This window comes from Chinchilla lanigera, unplaced genomic scaffold, assembly GCF_000276665.1.
Source record: "Chinchilla lanigera isolate Chin_1 unplaced genomic scaffold, ChiLan1.0 scaffold00049, whole genome shotgun sequence".
NCBI lineage: Eukaryota > Metazoa > Chordata > Mammalia > Rodentia > Chinchillidae > Chinchilla > Chinchilla lanigera.
In genome coordinates, this window is record NW_004955450.1 from 17,083,204 (window position 1) to 17,109,355 (window position 26,152).

At 36.5% G+C, this 26,152-nt stretch overlaps 1 protein-coding gene across 2 annotated transcripts in view; it reads right to left on the reverse strand.

Moving 5' to 3' along the window:
- The window catches only part of Tcf12 (transcription factor 12), a gene marked incomplete at its 5' end in the record, with an annotated part of 395,275 nt that overhangs the window by 103,214 nt on the left and 265,909 nt on the right, over positions 1–26,152 (reverse strand). For both annotated transcript variants that reach the window (XM_013518905.1, XM_005393856.2), the window contains 1 exon segment: positions 12,527–12,591. In XM_013518905.1, the coding sequence (XP_013374359.1) occupies positions 12,527–12,591 (65 nt within the window).

Genomic DNA, 26,152 nt, shown 5'->3' on the forward strand with positions numbered 1-26,152 from the left:
TACTAGTGTCCTACATCCTTAAAACTAAACACCCCTACGTCCTTTAGTCATTCTCTATGTAAGAAAGCTTCAAGTTGTTAATTTGAAAATTCTTCTCTAAATCATCTTGATTTATTTACTCCTGATGTGAAATACATTTTCACAGAAAGCTACACAATGTCAATTTTCTTGTTCTAAACATTGTATCCCTAATAATCCAGCCCAAGGCTTAGGTACCTAGTATGTGGTTTATTATTATATAAAGATAGATCCAAACCAAACTGTTTTTTTTTTTTTTTTTTTTTTTTTTGGTTTTTCTCCGGTACCGGGAACCGAACTCACGACCTTGCGCATGCCAGGCAGGCGCTTCTGCCGCTGAGCTAAATCCCCAGCCCCTATTTTTTTATTTTTATTTTTTGGTTTTTCTCCAGTACCGGGAACCGAACTCACGACCTTTCACTTGCCAGGCAGGTGCTTTTGCCGCTAAGCTAAATCCCCAGCCCCCAAACTGCTCTTTAAAACAATTATCTTTAATTAATCCTCTTGGGGACTAGTAATCTTAACTTCCAGAAAAATACATATATGTCTGCATAAGGAAATGTTAGTGTTTAGATGAAAAAATATGCATTATCTAGAAGAGGGCTGGTTTTTAGTCAGACAGAAAATATCCCAGCCTTCCAGATATGTTTCTGTTGAAACTTTGAACCTGACACTGCAGCAAGGAGGGAACCCAATTCTTGGTGACAGTCATTCTGACTGGGATATGATGGAATTTGTATGTACATTTTTATTTCCTTCTTGCTAACAGCTAAAATGTTGAACACTCTTTCATATACTTGTTGGTCATTTGTACTTTGGGCTCTTTGTGCTTGGGGTGTTAACTTTTTCAGTTCTTCATATATTTTAGATGTTATTTCTCTGTCAGAAGGATAGCTGCCAAAGATTCTCTCCCATTCTGTTTCTTTACTCTTAGTGGGCTTCCCCTCTTGTGCAGGAGCTTTTTAACTGGATGGAATCCATTCTTTGATTTCTGGCACTACTTCCTGTGCTACTGGAGTGCTATTCTGAAAGTCTTTGCCTGTGCCTGTGGCTTCAACTGTTTCCCCTATGTTTCTGTGACCATTAATCCTGATACATCAACATGACTGGATTAAGAAATGCCAGCATATTAGTGAAGTGCACTTCTGAGTATATCTGTGCAGTGTGCCCACAGCTGGCTGGCACACAGGCCAGTCCAGTGAAGACTCTGACTGTGTGAGTGGTGTCAGCCAGCAGGCTTGTAGCCTGGAGGGGATAAAAGGGAAGAAGGCTGAAGCTGGTGTGTCCTGAGAACTCCATCATGTTTGAGCAGGTCAGCCTTTCACTGCCATCCCCTGTGGACAGACTCCAGTTCCTTCACCCTTCCAATGGAGATTATACCACAACTGTCTAGAAAACTTCCAGGCTTTTGTTCTCAGAGTGGTGCTGTACCCTTTATCCCTCATTTGATGGCTCCCAGCTTCTTGGACTGAGTAGCTCTGGACTTTCCATGTCTCTACCATGAGGACGCCATTGTAAACACTCTTGTCTCTGATCCTACAATCCTACATAATAAATACACTTGCATAACTTTACATGCATTTTATCAATTCTGTTCCTCTAGAGAACTCTAACCAATGCATTTTCTTTCAAGATTTCAGGTCTTATACTGATCCATTTTGAATTAATTTTTATAAAGGGTGATAGGGATCTAGTTTCAATTTTTCTGCAAGTGTTGCATCCAATTTCCCCAGCATTACTTGTTACAGAGACTACCTTTTCCCTGATGTGTACTTTTGGCTCCATTTTCCAGAGGCAGGCAGCTGTAACTGTGCAGTTTTGCTTCTGTGTCATCTATTTTGTCCCATCGGTTCACACATCTGTTTCTGTGCCAGAGCCCATGCTGTCTCCATTACCACGGCTTTGTAGCATAATTGGAAATGAAGTATAGTGATGTGTCCAGCCATGTTCTTTCTGCTTCAGGTTGCTTTGGTTATAGTGGGTATTCCATGTTTCAATATGAATTTTAGAATTTTTTTTGTCTAGTTTTGTGAGTCTGCTGTTGGTATTTTGATGGGAACTGTAATGAATCTGTTGGCAGGGATGTGAGATGAAAGAATCCTTCTATACTCCTGGTGGGAATGTGAATCAGTAAGTCACTATGGAAATTAGTATGGATGTTCCTCACAAAACTGAAAAATTGAGTTACCATTTTACCCAGTTATATTATTCTTGATACATACCATAAGTAAGCATACCTATGTTTAATGTAGCACAATTTACAATGGCCAAGCCATGGAACCATCCTAGGTACCCATCAACAGATGAAAGGATAAAGTAATTCGGACATCACACACACACACACACACACACACACACACACACACACACAATGGAGTATTACTGAGGCATGAAAAGCAACATTTTGTCATTTGCAGAAAAATGTATGGATCTGGAGATGATCATCTTGAGTGAAGTCAGCCAGACCCAGAAAGACAAGTACTGCACATTTTCCCTAATATGTAGAATCTAGAAAAGATGACATGAAAGTAGAAGGAAGACTATTACTAGACAAGAAGACAGCAAGTAGGGAGAAGGTACAAGGATGGCCAATACGAAGAATGGAAAGAATCAAAATGTATACACTGAGAGCCCTCCTGAATGTGAAACGGGGGCAAGACAGGGCAAGGCAAGTGGTCAGCATGAAAACAGCCAAACAGTACATTATGCACATGCATGAATATGCCAAAGTGAAACCTATTAATCTGTATAATCAGTATGTACTAACAAACAAGATGTCAAAAAAAACCAGAAACGAGCTCTAGCCAATATAAAAGTAAATGAATGTGACTATGTTGCAATTAAAAGGGGCAAGTGGATTAAATGGTAGTAGTTTGCTGATGCCTGATCTACGGCACTCAACTTTCCAGGCTATCTGATTCTCAATCTGTAAGACCCTTTCATATCTCAAGTTATAGGTCAGTGATAGTAATGAAAAATAGTTTTCTGCAGATGTGCTAAAAAAAAAAATTCTATCAAGAGAAGGGATACAACCTCCTCCATCCTCAATATCTCTATTGTCTATTCTCCCTCTGCACACACAAACAAAAAAGTTAGCCTCTATTACATTTGTTTCCATGTTTGCTCTACAAATGCCATTGTTTATGGACTTCCCTTTGAACTAGCTGTATCATCTTACAAAGTTCTCCATGATGACATAGATTCTATATACCTGTCTATTTTTGTATCTGTGGGAAATTTATCATTTTACCTTAAAAGACTGTTCTCTAACACTTGCAATGTGCTACTATAAAATTAAGATGTGCTTAAATTACCTTACATCAGATTGTTCTTATGTGGCTGAAAGCAATACTATCTCAAATACTTTGTCTCCAGTCTATAAACTCTTGTACTTGAGCCAGAGCTGAATTCACTAAAAAATACTTTTAGTTTTTATAATGCCACCTATTGAATCAAAATTCTTACAGAATATAATATAAACTCCTTGGTTAGGCATCTAACCCTTTTCTTTATAATTTAGAAATCTCACACCATTCTCCTAAATATCTGAATCAAGCCACATGAAAATTTTATTCCTAGAGCAAACACATCCATAATTTTTTTTTTCATTCAAAACAGGTCTACGGTACTTTTCATTTGCCAGACACTGAGCTAGGCACTAAAAATACAACAAGCAAACAGCCACAGAAACCGTGCTCACAGTTTATAGGATGGGATGGGAGAAAAGTAACAGACCAGCTACACTCACACACTCAGCATTGTCTCATTTTGATTAGCTGTATTTTCTTTTCCCAAGGTGCCCTCTTTTTTTAACCTGCCAAATTCTACTCATCCTGTAAGGTAGGTATGTCAAACACTTGGCTATGGGCTGCATGTGGCTCTAGATAGCTAATGTGACCTCACAAGACCATAAACTTGACATGATTTTCAGCAATATTTTCAGTAACTGATTATATTGTGCTTTAGCACAGACTGCAAAACTGACAACAGACACACTGTGGAGGGAAGGACGCACTACAATGCTAACACTGCCTCCTTCCTGCACCCACCACACAGGCATTACGTGTGCTTGTGCCATCTGTAAGTACAATGCACTGACGACTGATAATGGTGTTTCAACCTACCAACTCGTGTGTGCCTGTGAAGACAGACCTCTACTGTTACTGTATCATGCAGACATGTAAACTTCCTTATTTCATTATTAAACTTGAGCTTGTATTATTTTGTAAAATAATAGTTTTACAGCAGCTGGGGCGTAAACAGTACAGAATTACATTAGGCAGATTTGTCATGATATTTTATAGTCAACTACGTTAGTACTATTAGAAATGTTACAATAAAAATATAAAACTAAACTTTCTTACTTGTATACACTACTACAGTATACAAAATTTTACATGTGGTCCCAGATAACTCCTCTACATTCAGTGCAGCCCAGGCAGTCCAAAGGTCAGAGGCTTACCCTCTATCAGGGTTCTTTTCCGTATCAAAATCACCTACATTTCTCTCTCCTGGGTTTCAAATTACATCTGTGCCACTTACTTGAGATTAGTTATGTAATTCTTTGTGTGATGACAGCTCTCCCCCAGCCAGAATATGAGCTTCTTAAGGGCAGGTATTTCTGTTCCCTGGCCCAATCCCTCACATAAACAGTAAAACAAGAAAACCTCTGAATCATTCTCTTCCTTTCTCAGCATGTCTGGTAATATATCGGGTGTTACTTCCTTGACATTTTTCACCCAGTAAGAAAGACGCATGAGAGAAAAGATAAAGCGTCTAATAAAGGACAAAAATCATCTCAAATAATTATTAAAGAATTTTAGATTTATATAACCTTTTGTAGTTAAAGTACATCTAGAAATTCAACATCAGGGTTACTGAAGACATTTTAGAATGAGCTTGTTAATTCCTACAAAAAAAAAACTCTGCTGGAATTACAGCTGGGGTTGCATTTAAGTCTTCAGATCAGTTTGGGAACAGCTGACACGCTAAGAGAATTGTCTCACAATTCATGAACATATTTTATCTATATATTTGCTGCAATCCTTTCAAATTTTTCTAAGCAGTGGTTAGCAGTTTTTAGTGCTGGGATTTTACATGTCTTTTGTCAAAATTTACTCTAAACTATGTGGAGTTTTTTAGATACTACCATAAAAGTCATTTTTTTTATCTTCTTAAAACTAAGTTTTTCTTTCCTTACACACAATAGAATATTCAGATCTTAAACATGTCAATTTTGGTGAATACATAGTTAAGACTCCAAATTGCTCCTTTGGAACCTTTCATAGTGGAATTCTCCTCCCAGAGGTAACCACTGGTTAGATTTTCACCAGTATAGCGTAGGACACCTTTGCCTTTTATGCAAGCTCATGCAAGTGGAATCGAAAAATACATACTTTTGAGATTTGGCCACTCTCAGCATCACATTACTGAGGCTCATCTAGGTAGTGGCATGTGTCATGAGATCATCACTTCGGTGCTGAGCAGCAATCAATGAATCACCGTGCCAGAGATCATTTATCTATTTTGTTAACAGCTGGTTGCTTCCAGTTTTAAGATAGCATGAATAATGCTGCTATGAACATTCTTCCTAAAGGCTTTTTATGAACAATACTTTCACTTCTCTTAGATAAATACTTAGGGATATAAATGCTGAATTATGGTATAAATACTGTTTAATTTTGTAAGAAATTACAAACAGTTCCTGAAAGTTATTGTGCCATTTTATAGTCTCACTAGCAATGTAAAAGAATTCAGGTTGGTTCATCTTTGCTAACATTTGATGCTTTAATAGCCATGCTAAATTTGGTTATTCCACAGGTATGTAAAGGTATGTCACTGCAGTTTTGATTAATGTGTGACTGAAAGCTAATAATGTGGGGCATTTTTTTCATGTGCTGAATGGGTATTTGTATATCTGGACTCTTTCTGAGTTCTGAATTCTCAGGGGACCTCATATAGTCTACATATACCTGTGTGTGTGCACGCATGTGTGCAGGTGCAGGTGTTACAGTTCTCTTCTAGTCTGTGGCTTGTTCCTCTATCATGATTTTAAGGAACCAAGGTCTGGCTATGTTTCCCAGGCTGGCTGAGAACTCTTGGGCAAATGATCATGTTATCTCAGGCTAACAAGTAACTGGGACTATGGGCATGTGCAATTGTACCCCCTTTTCATTTTCTTGATTTTTTAAAATAAAACGTACAAGTCTCTAATTGTGATTAAGTTCAGCTCATCAATGTTTCTTAGGTATTATATGAAATAAGGTAAGAGATAAAGTTCCTCCCTCTGCCACATCAACACACAGTACCACGTGCCAAAGATACTACTCTCTTACCATTTAATTTTATGCTGCTCTTATCAAATATCATCTGCCATATGAATATGGGACCCTCTAGCCTTTCTGATCTGTTCCTTGAGCTGTTTGTCAACCTTCACATATGAATAGTGCCCTCATTTTGTCTGGATTAGCACTGTTTTAAGGAAATTGTGAAATCAGGTAAGGTAAAGCCATACTTTCTTTCAAAATTATTTTGAGTTCTTGATCTTCTGCCTTTTTTAAATGAACTGTGAAATAATCTAGTCAATATCTGTAAGAAGCTTGATGTAACTCTGATTGAGACTACATTAAACCTGTAACCCAATTTAGGAAGAACTAAGATTTAAATGATAGTCTTAAAACTCGTGAACATGGTATATCTACTTTTTAGATCTCTGACTTATTCACTAGTGTTTTACATCTTTATTATGAAAAGTCTTATAATCTTTTGTTAAGCTTATTCCACAGTGTTTTATGTTTTTTGATGCTACTAAAACCAGCACCATCTCGTTACTCTTATTTTCTAATTATTCATTGCTAATGCACAGAAATTGAATTTTCTGAGATGGCATTATTTTCTGCGCAAGCTGCCCTCAAACTTGTAATCTTTCTGTATCAGCTTCCCAAGTAGCTGGGATTATAGACATGTGCCTTTGAATCCAGCTAATCAAATTTTTTAGATGGACTTTTTATCTCGTGAGATACCTAAAAGTATTTATTAGCTCTACAAGTTTTCTTGATGATTCCTTAGGGCTTCCTATTTACATAAATGCATCAGGTCCAAATTCAGCCTAGATCATTCAATTTTTATGTTCTATTTTTCTATGTCCATAAAAGTGAAAATATGAGACTAGAATTCTTCCTGTAGTCTTAATATCAGGGGAAAAGCACTTACAGTAATCTTTCAGTATTAAGCATGTTGTTAGCTGTGAAGTTTTTCATGCAAGTGTTTTATCAAATTCAGGAAGCTGCTTCCTGTTTGTTATGATTTTTACCATGCATATTTAATTGTATGAAGTACCTTTTTCTGAAATTATACTGTTTTTCTTCTTGAATCTGCTAACATGGTGAATTCAATAGATTGATTTTCAAGAGTTAAACTAAACTTTCATTTCTGGTACAAATCATAATGATGTTTGGAGAAACGGTGTGGTTCACCTCAGAAAATGAGCTCAGGGGCTGGCCATAGTGGCGCACGCCTGTAACCCCAGCACTCTGAGAGGCTGAGGAAGAGGAGAGAAAGTTTGAACCCAGCCTGACAGGTACTGACTTCTTCGTGTCACTGCCTTATTTTCCTGTTGCTGACTCCGTACCTGTCCCCCTGCTTACCTGGTGCATTCATCCTATTAGAACTTTTGTCGATGGCAGCTTCCTTGTGTCTTGCTAGGACACCCTTCAGAATTTTTTGGAGTGCTAGTTTGGTGGTCATGAATTTCTTAGGTGCTCTTTGTCATGACACTATCTTACTTGTCCATTAATTTTAAGGATTGTTTTCTTTTAGGGCTCGAAACACTTCCCAAGGTTTGTGCTGTAAAGTGAGCAGTATTCTGATGGGCTTTCCTTTATGAGTAATTTGTTCCTTTTCCCTAACCACTTTTAATATTCTCTTCTTGTGCTGCACTTCTGCGGTTTTTACTATAATGTTTTGTGGTGAGGGTCTTTTCTGAATGTGACTATGTGGAGTTCTATAATGCCTCAGTTACCTGTATATTAAATTCTGGCTAATATTTCTTTTTAATGTGTACATGATTTATACTGATAACTTGTCTTTTATTCCTGATATTGATAAGTTGTGTTCTCTCATCTTTTCTATCCTTTTCTGTGTCACTCTAGCTAATCTAGGTAATTTTTCTTACAGCATTTTTTACTAACACTGTCAGTTTTTTCACCTATTACATTGATTTCTGGTCTTCTTTTAGCACTTCCTTTTGTTCACTTGAGGGTTTACTTTGTACTTTTCTAGCTTCTTAGGTTAGAATTTCAGTTCACTTACTGTAGATCTTCTATACTAAAGTAAATATTGCTATACTTCTAGGTACTGCTTTAACTGTATCAATAAATTTTATCAGATTTGAAATGGTATTTTCATTATCACTCAGAAGTATTTTCTAAACTCTCTTGTAATTTCTTTTTAAAACCATGAATTATTTAGACATGTATCTTTAATTTTCAACTATTTAGTGTTTCACTGGACAGCTTACTGACTTCTAATTTAATTTGTTTGTAGATACAGAATATACTCTTACTTTCAAATCTTTGTAATTTATTGATACTAATTTTATGGGCCAGTATATGGTTCAAACCTGCTCAATGTAACATGTGCTTTTGAGAGAAAATTCTGTTCTTCAGTTGTAGTGTTCTATAAAAATCAATTAGGTCAAAGTTGTTGAAAGTTCACTTAGTTCCCATCTTTACTGTTTTTGCCAAGTTATTCTATCAATTGTTGAGAAAGAAGTATTCAAATCTTTTTAAATATGAGTACGTTTATTTCTCTATCAAATTTTTTTTGCTTCATTTATTTCAAGTTCTCTTTTTAGGTATATACACATTTATCACCCTTTTATCATTTATCATTAGAAATGTGTATAAATAGTGAGATTGAATATAATGAAAAAAGAGAAAAGAACCAAACGGTATGGATGTATTTATAAGTAACTAAAAGTTAACTGCTTTTAAAGTTGTGATTTTCTCAAAGGCATATTATCTGAACTCAAACGAAACTTCAAGCTTTCTGAATATAAAACACAAGACTCTGCTATCTTTCAGGTTTGAACATTTACAGAAAAACTCATATTCAAACTACTTGAATACATACTTGTTTGAGAAATATTAATGAATGAATATGAATCAATTAGTCATTACGATAAAAGGCTTTTTCACATAACTCTGGCAGTTTAAAAAGGTTCTGAACCTATAGATGATGGGTTCTACGCTCTATGTTGGATCAATAAAAAAGCAATTCAATTCCAGAATGATCTATCATTGTTCCTAGTAATGCTGCTATACCAGTTTCCTTTCAATGACCCATCAGTTATGCAACTGCTGTGAAAATACTATGAGGAGACTCATCTAGTGACGTATCATTACACCATCCTAACATGAAGTAAGGCCCATCAGATATTATTAAATTAGCCTGAATTTTACAGTATGTTGGCAGCATTTATGTTAATAGCAGAGTTAATGTTTCCTAGGGGATTTTATTGAAGAATAACAGCTTCAAGGTGGTATTTGGACATGATTTTATAGTTACTAATTTACACTACCTTGGATTTTTGTCATTTGTAAATAGGTGAGATAAAATAACAGTCAATTAGTTAAGTGTATTTTTTTCCTTCTCTGACCCATCATAATAAATATTGTTGCAAGCTTTTAACTTGTACATGTTTTTCTTTGAATAGGAATAACACACCTTTTTAACTCTTGAATTTCCTGAGCTTACTTAATCAGGCCCCTAATCAGCTACTGTCATCATACTTCCTCCTAGCAACTGCAGTACAGTGATAAGGAACAGGGAAAATAAAACCACTGACCCTCTCAGTGATGAATCCTTTTACTTCTTTATTTTATTTGATTTTTTATTTTTTGCTGGTACTAGGAATCAAACTCAGGACCTAGTGCTTGCAGGCAGGCACTTACGCTACTGAGCTATATCCTCAGCCCTCCTTTTACTTCTTAAGAACCCTCCTGTCCTCACTGAGGCTTTTCTTGCTCAGTATGATCCTCTCTCTGCTCTGCTATATTTTGGACTTCCTCTCTAGGGACATGAAGTTTTCAGAAATGAATCTTTCCTGTGCTTAAGTACCTTTAAATTTTATACACAGCACTGTGTATTGTATATTGCATCATACACTTCAGTAATCTCGGTGTCTTTTGCTTTGGCTTGCCTGATTCCAAAATGTTTGTGTACAGAGTTATCAAACAGTAGTCCTGTAATTTGTATTTTTTTTTTTTTTTTATATTTCGTATGTCCTTAGATTTGGCATATGGAGTTTCTCAAAGCACAAATACCAGTCCATGTGAATCAGAATTGCCTGGGGTACTTGATGAACATAAACTCCTAGTACTTTCCTCACCCAAACAAAATAAAATGGAAAGAGGTAAGGGCATAGACTATGCATCTGAAACTACATGCTAAAGTACTATTTAGTCATGTCATAGCTAGAAATCTCAAATATGGGTTTAGGTTCACCACTCACTAGCTAGCACAGGTTTAGATACAAACTACTTTCTCACAAACATGTAGAATTTAACCTTTAAAGACCAAGAAAACAGGTGGAAGCAGAAGTTGCTAATCCCATTCTTAAGGGATCCCATTCTCTGAGGGAATCACTGCAGAGAAAGGGTATGAATCCAGGTCTTCTGACTTCCTTTTTACTTACAGTACTCAGCTGACATTTACTGATTCTCTAGTACACACTATCAGGAACTGAGAACGACACTTTCATATACCTGGTAACCAACAATGGAATAAGACTTTAAAGACCTAATGTAAGATTTAGTATTGACTGGCCCAGTGCTGCCTTAGATCTGAGATCCAGGTGAAAAGAATTTGAAGGCCCGGAAGCAGGCCGGCAGCCTAATCTACTCAGTGATATGTCACGTGGCAGTTTATAGAACGCTTTACACCTAGGGGACTCTGCAGTTATTTTTGTCAAATATTTGTGGTCAAAATGATATAAATTAGTTTTTAAAATTTTCTTTTGCTCTGAACCTATTTATAGAAGAAGAGTAATAAAATCTCTGATCATGAGGCACGGCATAGTGGTGCATGCCTTAGAATCCCAGTACTCTAAGAGAGTAGGGCGGAATTTGAGCCCAGCCCTGGCAACTTAGTGACTGAAGAAGATTCTGTCTCAAAATTTAAAAAAGCTTGGGGATCTGGCTTAGTGCAAAGCCTCCAGGTTCAATTTCTATAGGACAAACAATCAACCCAAAACAAACACAACTAAACAAAAAAAAGTCTGACTGAGATGTAGTTGAGATCACAAATGAGATCCATGTCAGGCATGGTGGCTTATGTTTGCAATCCCAGCACTTAGGAGGCTGAGGCAGGAGGACTGTTGCAAGTTTGAGGCCAGCCTGGACTACAAAGTGAGTTCGAAACCAGCCTGAACGCACAGTGAGACCCTCTCTCAAAAAGACCAAAAAAAGAAAACAAAAAGTGAGATCCAGGAACCCCACTGTAAATCCTTAAAGAATTTACACTATGAAATTCAAATTTACACCATAAAAAGTGATTTCTTATACCAATCATAAATGAAATATAAAAATCACAAATTCATGACTGATCTTACCTAAAAGGATATTGTACTTATCAACAGATGCTACTAAACATACATTATAGAAGAAATGGTCAATCCAAGCTAACGCTTTTACCTTTCAAAAATGTCAGACAAGTACCTTATCAGAGGCCAGAAATTCAACTGCTGCTTTTCTAGTGACCTACTGTGACCTAAATAAGCATTTATGCGTTTTGGTTCTCTGTAACTGACTAACCATGGGCAGTGTGCTGGTAAATGTTTAACTGGTTAAAAGAGAGACCTGATTTGCAACATTTTTGGATTTCGATGGTACATACACTTCTATGATACACAGTTTGAAGATAATGTGATGTCAACCACCTTGCAATAATTACAAAAATTTAAACTATTTTGCTATTGTGAGTTGGTAAGAACTAGTAATACATACCACTGGTTATATAAAAAATGCTTATAATGAAACAATAAAATTAACAAAATGATAGACCAGCACTTTTATTTTTCTATGGGAACTATGCAGAAATTTTTTTCAGAAATGATAGGCATTTTAGAGAGGAGTAGGAGCTTTGGCTACTTTATTTCCAATTAAAATGGAAGTGGTTTATCAAAATCTTTGCTGATAAAGACAGTATCTTAAACTGGAGGGTGAACAGTTTAAACAAAGGGAGCAAAAGAAAATAAAATACATTTAATTGCTAAAAAATTATATGTAGTGCAAGAATTAAATGAACAAATAATGGTAAAATAATGTGGATTTCTACGTTTTTTATTATTAGAAAAGTCCTTACTTAAGTGTTTAAAAATCATCTCCTTGGGCTGGGTATGTAGGTCTGTGGTAAAATGCTTGCCTGGGACATGCAAGGTCTTCAGTCCAACCCCTAGCACCATAGGAAAAAGAAAATCAACGCATTGCTTTTTATTAACAAAACTTACTTGACAGCCTGGTAATCCGGTATCTCTGCTGTACAAGGAAAATGAGCCTCTTTCTGATGTTTTTCCTACAGGATAAAGAAAATAACTTTACATTAAAAATCTTCATTTACTGACAGTTCAACTTCTAGACTACTCAGGGTAATTATCGGAAGGTTTGAAAATTGAAAAACTTAAATTAGAAACCAGGAATAAAATACAAAAAAAAAAAAAATTCTAAAAGACATACTTCGATTCCAGTTTAAGAGTTACCTCCTTCTCTACATAAAATAGCATGTAGACCTTACTGTGAATGTATGGCTGTGATAATACACTCAAAAGAATGAGTAAGAACAGATGTCTAAATAGCCTACAATACAATCCATGTACATATCAGCAAAAATGGTACTTTTCCATATGTGCTTGAAACTGAAACTTCCTCGTCTCCTCTCTTTCAGAAATTAATATACTGTAAGTACAGCTCAACCAAAAGCCCAGGATAACTATTATTAAGTTGGTGTGTGAGTGTCATGTGTATTTTCTACTTTTAAATATAGAGTGGTACCTTGGTTCAGAAACTTAATTTGTTCTATGCTTTTGGAAAAGATGGTCATATTTGTGTTTATGTAGGAAAGATGGCTGTGGTCCTGTCTGTTACCTGATGCAGTTTACAAACAAGAACAAAATTCTGTCAAATGGTTCTGCTTGTGAACCAAACTGCAAACAAAAGCATTTCAGAACCGAGGTACCACTGTATATTTACACATTCAAATGATAAACATTACTATTTAGTGCAGAGGTAGATGGGATTATTTAGAAACTTGTCTTTACATGCAACCTTATGTTTCTGACATATAGTATATACTGATAACAGATACTAGGCTCACTCATTTTTAGTTACGAAATGTCTCATTATACAAATGAAAGCAGTTTACCTGTTCCTCCACTGAAGGACAATTTATTATTATGAATAGTGTTGAAACAAGTATCTTTCAACATATCTTATACACAAAAGTTTCCCCAGGATAGATACAAAAGAGTGGCAGTGGTGAAGTAAACGATGTGTACTGTTAGCTTTGCAGGCACTGTCTTTGGATTCTCTGAAGTCCTGGTGTTAATTTAAACCCTTTTCAGCAATGTGTAAGAGTGCTTATGGGGACAGTATTCACTATTAACATGTCCACGATGGGGCCATAGTTCATAAATCTTGCTGCTGGGCAGCTCTCAAACACCAAGGATACATGCACAACTGTCCCATGAGTCAGCATAGGGCAAGCTTTTGGGGCTGACAAAAGATAAATCTCTTACATGTTCTAAATACGTTAGTTTATGTATGCTCAGTAAAGTGAATTCCAAATATGATATGATTTTTATATGGTTTTAACTAAATAGTCCCTCACAAATACATATGCTGTTTAACAAGATTTCTGCAAACAGATCACAATTTGATGATAATACAAAAAACAGGCAAAATAAACAACAAAATGACTCTCTGTTCCAAGGTAAAAATAGTAACTGTTTAAATCTGATAAAGTTACTCCAAAGATTTAAAATTAAGACTATGTGGAGATGACCATAATTGTATACTATACACACTGAGTTATCAGCTTATAATTATATAAAATGTATAGTTTATTAATTTAAAAATCTGTACAAATGGATTGGATGCTCAAAACTGTTTACTGAAAATCTTGTAAATACATGCAGTTAAATAGAAGTTTTAGGTCTTTCTCATTAAAGTATATATGCTATTTTGGCTAACTGATGTGAATATCTTAAATCTCTAAATCTGGCATCTGCTAATTCCTTAGACATAAAATGATCCTGTAATAATAAATCAAGTTATTATGAAACACATAACAGATAACAGATAAAGATATTACTACTGAGTCCAATAAAGATATTATAGCATGCCTTTTAAGAAAGGTATCCTAGCTGCTAGGGTGACCCACTATTTCAGGTCAAGTAACGCCAACACAAAAGTAGATTTATAAGAAAAGGGTAGTTAAAATAGTGTGTTTACTTTATATTCTCACCATAAATTAATATAGTCTTCATACAGAACTTTAATTTGCCAAATATACTTATGAGGTGAGAAATACTTAATTTTTAAAGGATGTACCTTTTAAAGCAAGACCTTTTTGTAAGAGTCAAAGTGATGCTTTGTGGTTCTGGATTCTTCTCTTGGATGACCTGCCTCAAAAAAAACTATTAGAGGACTGTAATGCATACAGTTCTGGTACATACTCCTCCCTACCCATGTCTCATCAAAATGGATCAGAGACTCCTGGAAATGAAGAGAGAGGAAACTGAAGGGAAATGCCAATTCAGAATACTACTCAGCTATAAAGAAAGATAAACTTGAGGCTTTTACAGGTAAATGGTTACAACTAGAGACCATACTCGTAAGTGAAATAAACCAGACTTCCATGTGTAAGCAACGTATTGTCTCATTAGTGTAAGAACCTGAAAGAGTGAATAAAAATTAGGAGGTATGACAGACATTGTGAAACGAAAGGAAAATGCTCAAAAGTAAAGACCAACTGGGGTGAGGGAACAAAGAAAAGAAAGAAGAGGAAATTATGTATAAAAGTATGTATATACAGGACTGCTAACATCGTTGTACTACTGACTTCTATCCTTTACTGAAAGGAACGGTTAATGATTAATTATGTGATCCATCTTGCATGTCTCCCTTTGTTTTCCTGAGAAACCACTTTGAAGATATTAATACGTAAAACAACAACTATTGTTAATTTCCTACCACTTTGTCTGTAACTCTATATTGCTTGTATTGTTCCTATACTATTTTCTAAGTGGATGTCTGTTTGTTAATATGTTTTCCTTCTTTTACTTTTAAAATAAATTTAAAAAAACAGAATAACTGGAAGAGAAGAGTTTACTGGGAAAATAATAAAGGATAGCTTACATCTACAGTGTGGAGGTGTATCATTTCTCAATGAGATGAACTAACTCAAGATACTAAAATCATTCTCAGAACTTATCTTTAGTTTTTAAACATTACTGCCTTTGTAAATGAGCCCCGTCCCCCGGCAGGACAGAGTGGAAGACTACAGCAGCATTTCATGCACATACGCAATGAAGTCAAAAGGCTGCAACCAGTGCCTTTCGTCACTCACACAGTGCGCTACTGACCGAAGCGGCTGTCATATTCACAAGCTCTTGCTGCTTTGCAAATCTCTCTTCTTGAAACATAGCTGTTTTTGTTTTGTTTTGTTTTTTTGAGTCAAGATCTCTGTGTTCCAGGAAGGCCTCCAACTTGCTATGTGGTCTAGATTAGTCTGGAACTCACCATCCTCCGGCCTTGCCTCCTAGACGGTTGGAATTTCTGGCAGGTGCCATCATACTTTGCTTTGAAACACTTTTAACAATCAGCACATGCTTAAAGCCACGATATAATCATCCTGTAGTGTATGCACACATCACATCATGCCCCATAAATACACGTAATTACTTAAAACTAAAATAGATAAAAAGGCTTACAGCTGAGTAACAATCTGCAGGGTACTATATCTGCATTCAAATGTGTTAGGAAAAACCTTTTACTTATTTTTTAGGAAAAATCTTTTAAGAACCATGTAGAGGATAGAAAGGAAACAAAGCAATACATGAATATTAGTCCCATTTTTAAATAAAACATTAGTTATTAACTTTATAAAATAACTGGGTTTCAATATAGTGTTTTCATACACGCATATATTTTGAACATATCCATCCCCAATTACCCATCCTTACATCTTCTCCCTCTCCCCTTCCTCTTGTCAGTAAGAGTCCCCCTTCTATTTTATCATGTTTTTCAGATTCTACAAGTAATGTGGTTCCTGTCTTTCTGAGTCTGGTTTATTTCACTTAGTATGACTGTCCCTGGTTACATCCATTTTCCTGCAAATGACATAATTTCTGTCTTCTCTGTGATGGAGTAATTAATATTCATTATGCATATATACACCACTATTTATCTAAATAATCCGTAGGTGGGCACTTAGGCTGGTTCCATGAACTGTACCGCATTACACATGGGTATGCAGTTTTATGCTGACTTTAATTATTTACGATGTATTCCAAGAAATAGTATAACTGGGTCATATGGCAGTTCTAGTTTTAGTTTTTGGAGGAACCTGCATTCTGATTTCTTTAGTGAATGTACTAATTTATATTCCCATGAGCAGTACAGATCCTACCCCAAACTCCTCAAGCACTGCTTTTATATTCCTGATGATAGCCATTCCAACTAGTGAGATGGAATCTCAATGTAGTTTTGATTTACACTTCCCTAATGGAAATGACTTACTGGCTGTTTTTACTTCTTTTAACAAGTGGCTTGTACAACTCTTTTGCCCATTTACTGACTGGACAGTATGACTTTTTTTTTTAGTTCTTGATATACTGTAGATATTAATTCTCAGGTGGCACAGAAGTATCGCTTGTTGACTCTTGCTATTATTTCCTGTGCTACTGGCATCCTAACTGGAAGTCTCTGCCTGTATATATGGCTTCAGATGTTTTCCTGTTGGTGTCTAAGTTTTAGGTCTTATACCTAGCTCTTTGATCCATTTTGAACTGATTTTTGTATAGCTGAGAATTAAGGATGTAGCTTCAGTTTTCTACATATGTATATCCAGTTTTCAGATTCATTTGTTAAAGAGGCTGTCTTCTTTCCAATGGATACTTTTGGTCACTGTGTCCAGAATCAGGTGGCTTAAGTTGCACGAGTTTGTTTCTGTCCTCTGGCTGTTTCACTGGTCTGTGTGTCTATTCTTACACCACAACCATGTTTTTGTTACTGTGGGTTTGTAGTATAGTTTGAAAACAAACATTGTGATGGCTCGAGCCTTGCTCTTTTAACTTAGGACTGTTTTTGATATTCTGGGTCTTTTGTGCTTCATATGAATTTTAGAATTTTGTTTTTCTACTTTTGTGAAGAATACTATTGGAATTCTGATGGATTACACTGAATCTGTTGATTACTTTCGGTAATGTGGCCATTTTAACAATATTAATTGTGTTGGTCCATGAATATAGGGGATCTTTCCATCTTTTAGTGTCTTCAGTTTCTTTCTTTAATGTTATGTAATTTCTACTGTAGTGGTATTTCATCTCCTTGGTTGATCCCTAGATATTTTTTTTTTTACAGCTACTATGAATTCAATAGCTGTAAAAAAAAAATATAATATCCCTAGATATTACCATTTTTTACAGCTATTGTGAATTCAACTGTTTTCATGATTTCTTTCTCCACTAGTTCACTTATTGGTATATAGAAAAACTACTGATTTCTAATGCTGATTTTATAACTTGTCTTAGCTCTATCTTTAATAAATTGTGATTTTAAAACAATCTTAGTTACCTATGGGGGGGCTACCCACTTAACAGACTGTTTAAAAAAATGCAAAAATCTAAATTTACTTTCCTGTGTCTATCAAAATATCTAAACCTTCTCGCCCTTTCAAAGAGGATATTCAATTCAGAGAAGATGGAAACTATTTAATAGAAATTAAAAACACTACAAAGCAAAAGTTTCTTTTGAAATGAAAAATTGATAACTTGTTTTAAAACTGATAACCTTTTCAAATAAGATTCTGAAATGTAAATACATTTTTATTCCACTTTCCATTTTATTAGGAACTAGCTATTTTCTCAGGATCTTTAAAGTCTGGGAACTCCTAAAATATAAAAATGTGCATTTAATCCGAGACTCAGAAGTTAGGCATCTTTAATTCTTCCAAAATTACTTTTCATAAGAACTATTTTCATAAATTATAATTAACCATATGATTCTCTTTCTTTTAGGTGTGTCTGGCAGAAAACCTCTGGCTACTATATTATGGGTTTCTGCTATCTTTTATAAAAATGTAGTCAGTATGTATACAATTTTAACTGGTAAACTTTGGCTGAACACAGTTTAAGAACTATTAGTAACTTAACATGTGTCATTCCCTGAAACATCTAGAAAAAATTATTTCAAAGAATTTATTGGGATATTACAGTACAGGGGATTTAGGTTGAGGATGTGGACTGGGGTGAGAGGAGTGCATGTGTGTCATAGGCCTCATTGGCTGGCTTTTTAAAATAATGTTTTCAAATGTGCAAAACAATATATGCAAGAGATGATCAAAATACATAATGCATGTTTAAATTTAAAAATAGTTATTCCAGTAAAAGATATAGTGACATTAATCCCTCTTAAAATTCTTACCCTCACTTCAAACACTTTTTTCATGTTCTTGCCACTTTCTGAAACAGTTTAGAGACGTCCTATTTAGTGAGTGTCTTATTTTTTTGAGGTGTGATCCAGAATGTAGTGAATGCTGATGCCGAGCTCTATTTACTGAAAGGCACGCTAGTAAAACATTACAGTGTATCCTCATCCACCTTATTCATATATCTGGCACCATATGATTTCTAGCTCTTCCCAAAAGTGAAAATGATCTTGAAAGGTAAACATTTTGAATCTATTAAGAACACAGGCAGTCAAGACAGTGTAACTAAAGACACTCATGAAAGAGAATTTCCAGAATTGCTTCAGAACGAGATAAAAATGATGGGATGAGTGTGTTGGAAGTATGGGGGAGTATTTTGAGGGGGAATTAACACCAAGGTGTTTTTTATGGTACTAATTTTTTAAAAGTATTTTTGATCACACTTCCCAGCATTATAAATTGATAAGCAACCATTCACATTTTTAAAAAACTGTAGTAATTTATCATATTAAATAGATTTACTAGTAGGCTTATTAACAATAATTTTAAAACTTAAGTGATAGTCTATTCTATTAATGACAGAAATCACAGGTACTGTTAGGAATATTTTGCTCTCCTCCTTCAAACCTGAAGAGTCATGCTAATTTCACTTAGGGATTCACAAAAATGAGATGGTAATTTTGTTCTGTCCAAGCTCACTGATTTTCCCTCTATCCTGGAATTCCTGAAACCCAAGATCAGAACCCTAGACAGGTAGAATAGCAATGTATTATTGGATAAAATACAAATATCTACCTATATGTGTATAAAGCCAGCAGACACATTTAATATGTACCTTATGTGTACAAATATATTTTAAGCAGACTTCTGTGGCCTGCATTAACAAGACTTGTGATTTTCTGATCTCAAACTAAGAACTGCTCATGAAATGATTTTCATTAATCAACACAGTACTTAAAAATAATTACTCAAACAGTAAATTTATGAAGTTCAAGAAATTATTTTCCCTAGTGTTTCTATAAAACACATGAATTATGAGTTGCAATAGTTACTGTAATAAATATTCACAGAAATTTTAAAAAGTCTGTCATCTCTAATTGTTATGGTTGGTGTCTGCATGTCCCCCCAAATCTTCATGCAGTTGTGGGGCAGGTAGTTTGCACACAATGTAAGGGAGGGAAAGAGGTTGCTTGCTGCTGCTCTTCCATTTTGCTCGTTAGTTTTGCTGTTTCCTGCCACCATGAAATGTTGCCCTCTGCCACGTGCCACTCTGCCTTGGAGCCAGCCAAGTATGGACTGAAACCTCCACAAGCTGTAAGCTAAAAATAAACTTTTCCTTCCTTAATTTTGGGTGTCACATATTTTGTCTCAGCAACGAAAGAAAAGTAACTAAGACACTAATGTAATTCAAGTTACAACTACTGTTCACCAAAGCTCTGAAAATACAAACTGTTAATAAAATAACCTATAAAGAACTCTTCAAAAGATAATTTAGTCTAAGTTCTTTTGTCAAAGGATCCTACTGGCAGTAAAACTGAAGCTGTAGAATAGACAGGGAAAGTTTTGTACTCCTATTCCTCCTCGATCCAGTAACAAATACTCAATATTAGACTAACAAGGAGAACCTAAGTTTGACATGTTCCCTCAAACATCTATCGATTTGTCATTCTGAGAGTGGAATTACAAAATGAGTAATATATAAGTTGCTGCCTCCAATATATGCCAACTAATGGAAAAAGGTTATACCCTACCAGAAGACCAGTTATTGAACAGCATATATGTTTAAAAAATTAACCCCTAGCAGGTAGATGGTGCCACAATCCTTGCTGAAAATGGTGATCAGTTTTATTCTTACTTAATATGCCAATTTAGACTAAAGTAACTCTTTGCAGCAAGGTCTGCTGCCATGAGACCTGTATCCAAAGTGAAGCACAGTATAGGTGGTGGCAGAAGATTTGATAAGGAATCAGCTAGGGCTAGGGCTAGGGCTAGGGCTAGGGCAATTTCCTAAGGGCCACCAAATCAGGAAGGAGACACCTATCGCTATTTAAGTGGAGAAATTTGTACCTTCTGGTCATACTAAAATAGAAATGAAACTATCCACCATTTCACAGAAGGTTCTTTGGAGTAGTTGGCCTGAATGAAAATAGAGCCTTCTACATTAGTAATTTTCCAACAGAGGTGGTCTGACAGATAAGCTGTATTATGCTGTGCACAGTTTTACAACTGTCAAGTATGCTCTCGCTTAGACTCAGATCATGCTCTCCTGTGATTACAACAAAAACCAGAATGGGGATGTTTGGTCTCTTTACACTTTAAGATTTACAAATCTACTGTGCCAAAGAGAAATCAGACTACAGCGTTTGGTCCCAGTGAAGAGATATGGGGCAAAAAGGTATTTTGCAAAATGAGTACAAAAATATTAGTGGGCTTGATTTTTTTTTTTTTTTTGGTTTTTCTCCGGTACTGGGAATCGAACTTACGACCTTGCGCTTGCCAGGCAGGCACTTTGCCGCTAAGCTAAATCCCCAGCCCCAGTGGGCTTGATTAAAGGCCCTCTAATCAAGTAAGTTTGTGAAACTCTGGATTAAACAACAACAACAATAACAAAACCCCTAAAGTAAACTGATGTATTACTTAGCTTGGTATAAGGCAGAAATCACAGAAAATAGAAATTTCAACAGTAACATAAAGCTATGCCAAAATTACATAATGGTTCATTTGCTCTTATTTAGGAAGAGCTATGCAGAAACATAAACTCATAAACTCATGTTGCAAATGTATTTATTAATGCAAAAAAATATAAAGACATTTTTGGCAGGTAAGTTCCTATTGCCGAGTAACAGTGAATTCATGTTTACTGCACATTTAGACGTTTTATAATGAAATGACTTCACATGTTTTGCTCATTTTTTTTTTCCTACCATTTACTGCCATTTACTTACTGACTTTTATGAATTTAATTTTTTCATGTACTTTGCATGAATGACTATACTGGTAAGTTTTGCATTAGTACAAAATACCTAAGGCAGCTAACACTAGAAAAAGTTCATTTAGTTTGCAATTTGGTGTTTCAGGGCACAGAACTGCATTCATTTAGTCCTGGTGAGCTCCCTTACCCCTCACCCAGGTAACATCTTGGCAGAATGAGTGTGTGTACGAAGAAGAGCTTACAATGCTGAACAGGAAGTCAAAGAGAGACTGCGGTCCCACAATGCTCCTCAAGGAATGCCCCAAAATGACCGAAGGAACTCTCATTACATTGCATCTCCTAAAGGCTCCACGGCACTTTCCTATACCACAACCCTGCAGTGGGACACAAGTTACATTCAAACCACAGCAGACCTTTTATGGGATCTGTGCAAATATTTTCAGACCAACTTCCCATTCTCTTAAAATAGTATCCCCCTGATAAGCAGAAATTCTTCATTTTAATGTAGGCCAATTCCTCCGTTTTCTCCTACATGGTTAGCATTTTTCAGTATGTGCATTGGTTAAGAAATCCTTGCCTATGTACTGCTGATGTCTGGTGGTAGATTGAAAGGAACAGTTAATGCTTAAATTTTTTATGTTCTGATCAATTTTGCATGCTTATATCTGGTGATCTGAACAACTGATTTGAAGGTAACAATATGCAATGCAACTACCATGGCGAATTCCTACCATCTTGTCTAGTGGAACTCTTATCTCTAATGTTATATCTAATAATTATTTTCTTATTCTCTTTAATGGTTTGAACAATCTTCCATTCTTACATCTGTTAATCTGAGCAAAGTAGTTGAGGATAGAGATATTTAATATAACAACCACTGTTAATTCGTATTATTTTGTCTTGAAACCCTGTATCACTTTCAATGTTCTTGCTTTGGTTTATGTTTGTGATGCTGGTATGCTACTATTGTTCTTTTTTTTTTTCTCATTTAATACTGTTTAAAATTAAACAAAAAAAAGAAATCCTTGCTTATTTCAAGCTTATCAATCTTTTTCTATCAAAAGTTTTACACTTTTAACATTCACATTAAAATGAGAATGGTTTTCATATCTGCTGGCAGAAGTCTAAGGTGTGTGTGGGCCACTCCCTGCACCCCCAGATGCTGGTGGGATCTGGGCTGAACCACCGACTTCTTCAGGAACCCCAGTGAGCCGCCCACATGCATCCCAGATCAGCGTGAGAGGCAGGCAGAGCCCTGGGCACCATCTGGGGCCTTGGTAGCCACTTCCTCCACCCCTACTGAGTTTGTGGGCACCGGGCTGAAGCCCAGACATCTTCAGGAATGCCAGTAAGCCACCACTGTGCCTTCCTGACCAGTATGCAAGGCAGATGGAGCCCCGGGCACCCTCTGGGCCATTGGTAGCCAAGCTATGCACCCCTAGATCACGGTGGGAGCTGGAATGAACCCCAGACATCTTCAGGAATCCTGGTGAGCAGTCCCTGTGCTTCCCCAACCAGCATGTGAGGCAGGTGGAGCCCCAGGCACCATCTGGGTCCTTGATGGCCACACCTCGCACCCCCAGTGAGTCTGTGGGTGCTGGGCTGAACCCCAGACATCTTAAGGGAGCATGGTGAGCTACCACTGCGCCTCCCCGACCACTGTGTGAGGCAGACGGAGCCCTGGGGCCTTGGTGGCCACTCCCCACACCCCTAGTAAGTCTGTGGGTGCTGGGCTGAACCTCAGACATCTTAAGGAACCCCAGTGAGTCACCCGTGTGCCTCCCCCAGTAGTGTGTGAAGCAGATGGAGCCTAGGCACCTTCTGGGGCCTTAGTGGTCACTCCCAGCTCAGCCTGCACCCCCGCAGGAGCCTAGCTGAAACCCGGACACAGACAGCTGCCTCGAGGACTCCACCCTCACCCCTGCCCCTTCCGGTGTGGGAACTGGGCTGGATCCTGGGCAGCATCTGAAGCCTCGGTGACCACGACCTGCATCCCCCCTGACACTTCTGGAAGCCCAGATGAACCCCACACAGCTTCAGGAACTACAGTGAGTCTCCCCCTCCCCTGAGACACTGGCCTGGGAGCCAAGTGAACGTAAGAAAGTTTTATGACAATCTGGGACCCCACCTTGCCCCCACACACCAGCACAGGAGCAACAATGAGCACTGGAGATCTTTAGACCCTCACCCCACCACTCCCACACAAGCGAGAGTGAGGCTGAGCTCCAGGGAACCTGTGGATCTTCAAAAATGACAAAACGAAGGAGGAAAATGCAATCTCAGACCTCTACACCACCCAGAACAAGTCCAGGAGACATCAACACAGAAGAACCTAGAAATCATACACCTGGAATTTCTGAAATGATAGCAACTGAAGTAAAGAAACAACTCCATCAGGCCATAGAAGATATCAGATCAGAAATAATCTCTCAGGTAAAAAAAGAAATAACAAAAATAATGAAAGAATTGTTCAGCATACCCAAAGAAGACACTGACAAGAAAATAGAGCAGCATAGACAACTCATGGAAACCTTGAATGAGCAATATAGAAAAGAATTAGAATGCATGAAGCAGATTCAAACACATACCCAGGAAATAAAAAATTTCATCAAAAGCTGCAAAACCACCTGAACGAAGCTGAAATAGACTTTCAGACCTTGAAGACAGTATTGCCACTAACAAATGTGACAGAAGGATCTCTTAAAAAACAATGAGGAACAAGGAAACAACAATTCAACAATGGCAAGACAAAGCAAAGAAAAACAATGTTAGATTAATAGGTATCTATGAAATAGCAGGTGTCAACACAAATGACATAAAAAAGAGTATTTGCAGAAATAACAGCAGAAAATTTCCAAGGCATGGAAAAAGAATAGGACATCCAGGTAAGTGAAGCATACAGAATTCCAGTTAATCATAACCAAAATAAATCTACACCCAGACTTATAGTGATCAAGATCTCAGAAACTCAACAAAAGATCAGAATATTAAAAGCTGTTAGAGAAAAGAAACAGATCACCTATAAAGGAAAGTCCATCAGAATCACAGCAGATTTCTCAACAAAAACCATCAAGGCAAGAAGAACTTGGAGTGAACTATTTGAGGTACTGAAAGAAAACAACTTCCAACCCAGACTGATGTACCCTGCAAAACTATCCTTCCAATTTAATAGAGAAATAAAATATTTCCATGATAAAGAACTGAAGAAATTCATGAACACCAAACCAATCCTACAATGAGTACTAAAAGATATTTCAGAAAGGGATAAAACAGACCACAGCTTCAAGAACAACAACAGAAAGGAACCACCAAGCAGAGCAAGCAATTAGATAGTGGGAAAAAGGAGGATCCAAGAGCAGGAAAAAAACATGACAAAGATAAGCCAATACATATCAGTTACAGCCATCAATGTAAATGATCTCAGTGTACCAATCAAATGAAACAGACTGGCAGAGTGGATCAAGAAACAAAATCCAAGTATATGCTGTATACAAGAAACACACTTAACTCAAAAGGAAATTCATAGACTGAAAATTAAACGCTGGAAAACAATATTCCATGCGACAGGAACCCAGAAAAAAGCGGGTATAGCTATTCTTTTTGCAGACAAATGTGAACTTCAAACCAAGAACAATTAAAACAGATGAAGAAGGTCACTACTTACTTGTGAGGGGAAAACTTCAACAGGAAGAGATAACAATCATAAATATCTATGCACCAAGTACAGGAGCACCGAAGTATGTATGACAAATTTTAACAGACATGAAAAATGAAATAAGCAGCAACACAATCATAACAGGGGACTTTAATACACCACTGTCACAGATAGATCAACTAGATAAAAAAATCAGTGAAGAAATAACAGAACTTAAACAAACTTGTGAATAAATGGACTTAGTAGCCCTTTACAGAGTGTTCCACCCAACAGCATCAGAATGCACATTCTTCTCAGCTGCACATGAGACGTTCTCTAAAATAGACCATATGTTAGCACACAAAACATGTTTAAGTACATGCAAAGGAACTGAAATTTTCCCATGCATACTATCAGATCATAGTGCAATGAAATTGGAAATTAATGAGAAAAGAAATCACAAAAACTCCATAAACAGTTGCAAATTAAAAAACATCCTCCTGAACAACCAATGGGTCACAGATGAAATCAAAGTAGAAATTAAACACTATCTACAATCAAACGAAAATGTACATACAACTTACAGCAACCTGTGGGATGCAATGAAAGCAATCCTCAGAGGGAAATTATAGTGGTGAATTCCCACCTCAGGAAAACAGAACGAGCACAGTAAATAATCTTCTGCTGCACCTCAAGCTTCTAGAAAAAGAAGAGCAAGTCAAACCCAAGGCCCAAAGAAGATAGGAAATTATAAAGCTCAGGTCAGAAATTCATGTAATGGAGACTACAAAAACAGTACAAAGAATTAATGAATCAAAGAGTTGGTTCTTTGAAAAAATAAATAAAATAGATAAACCCCTAGC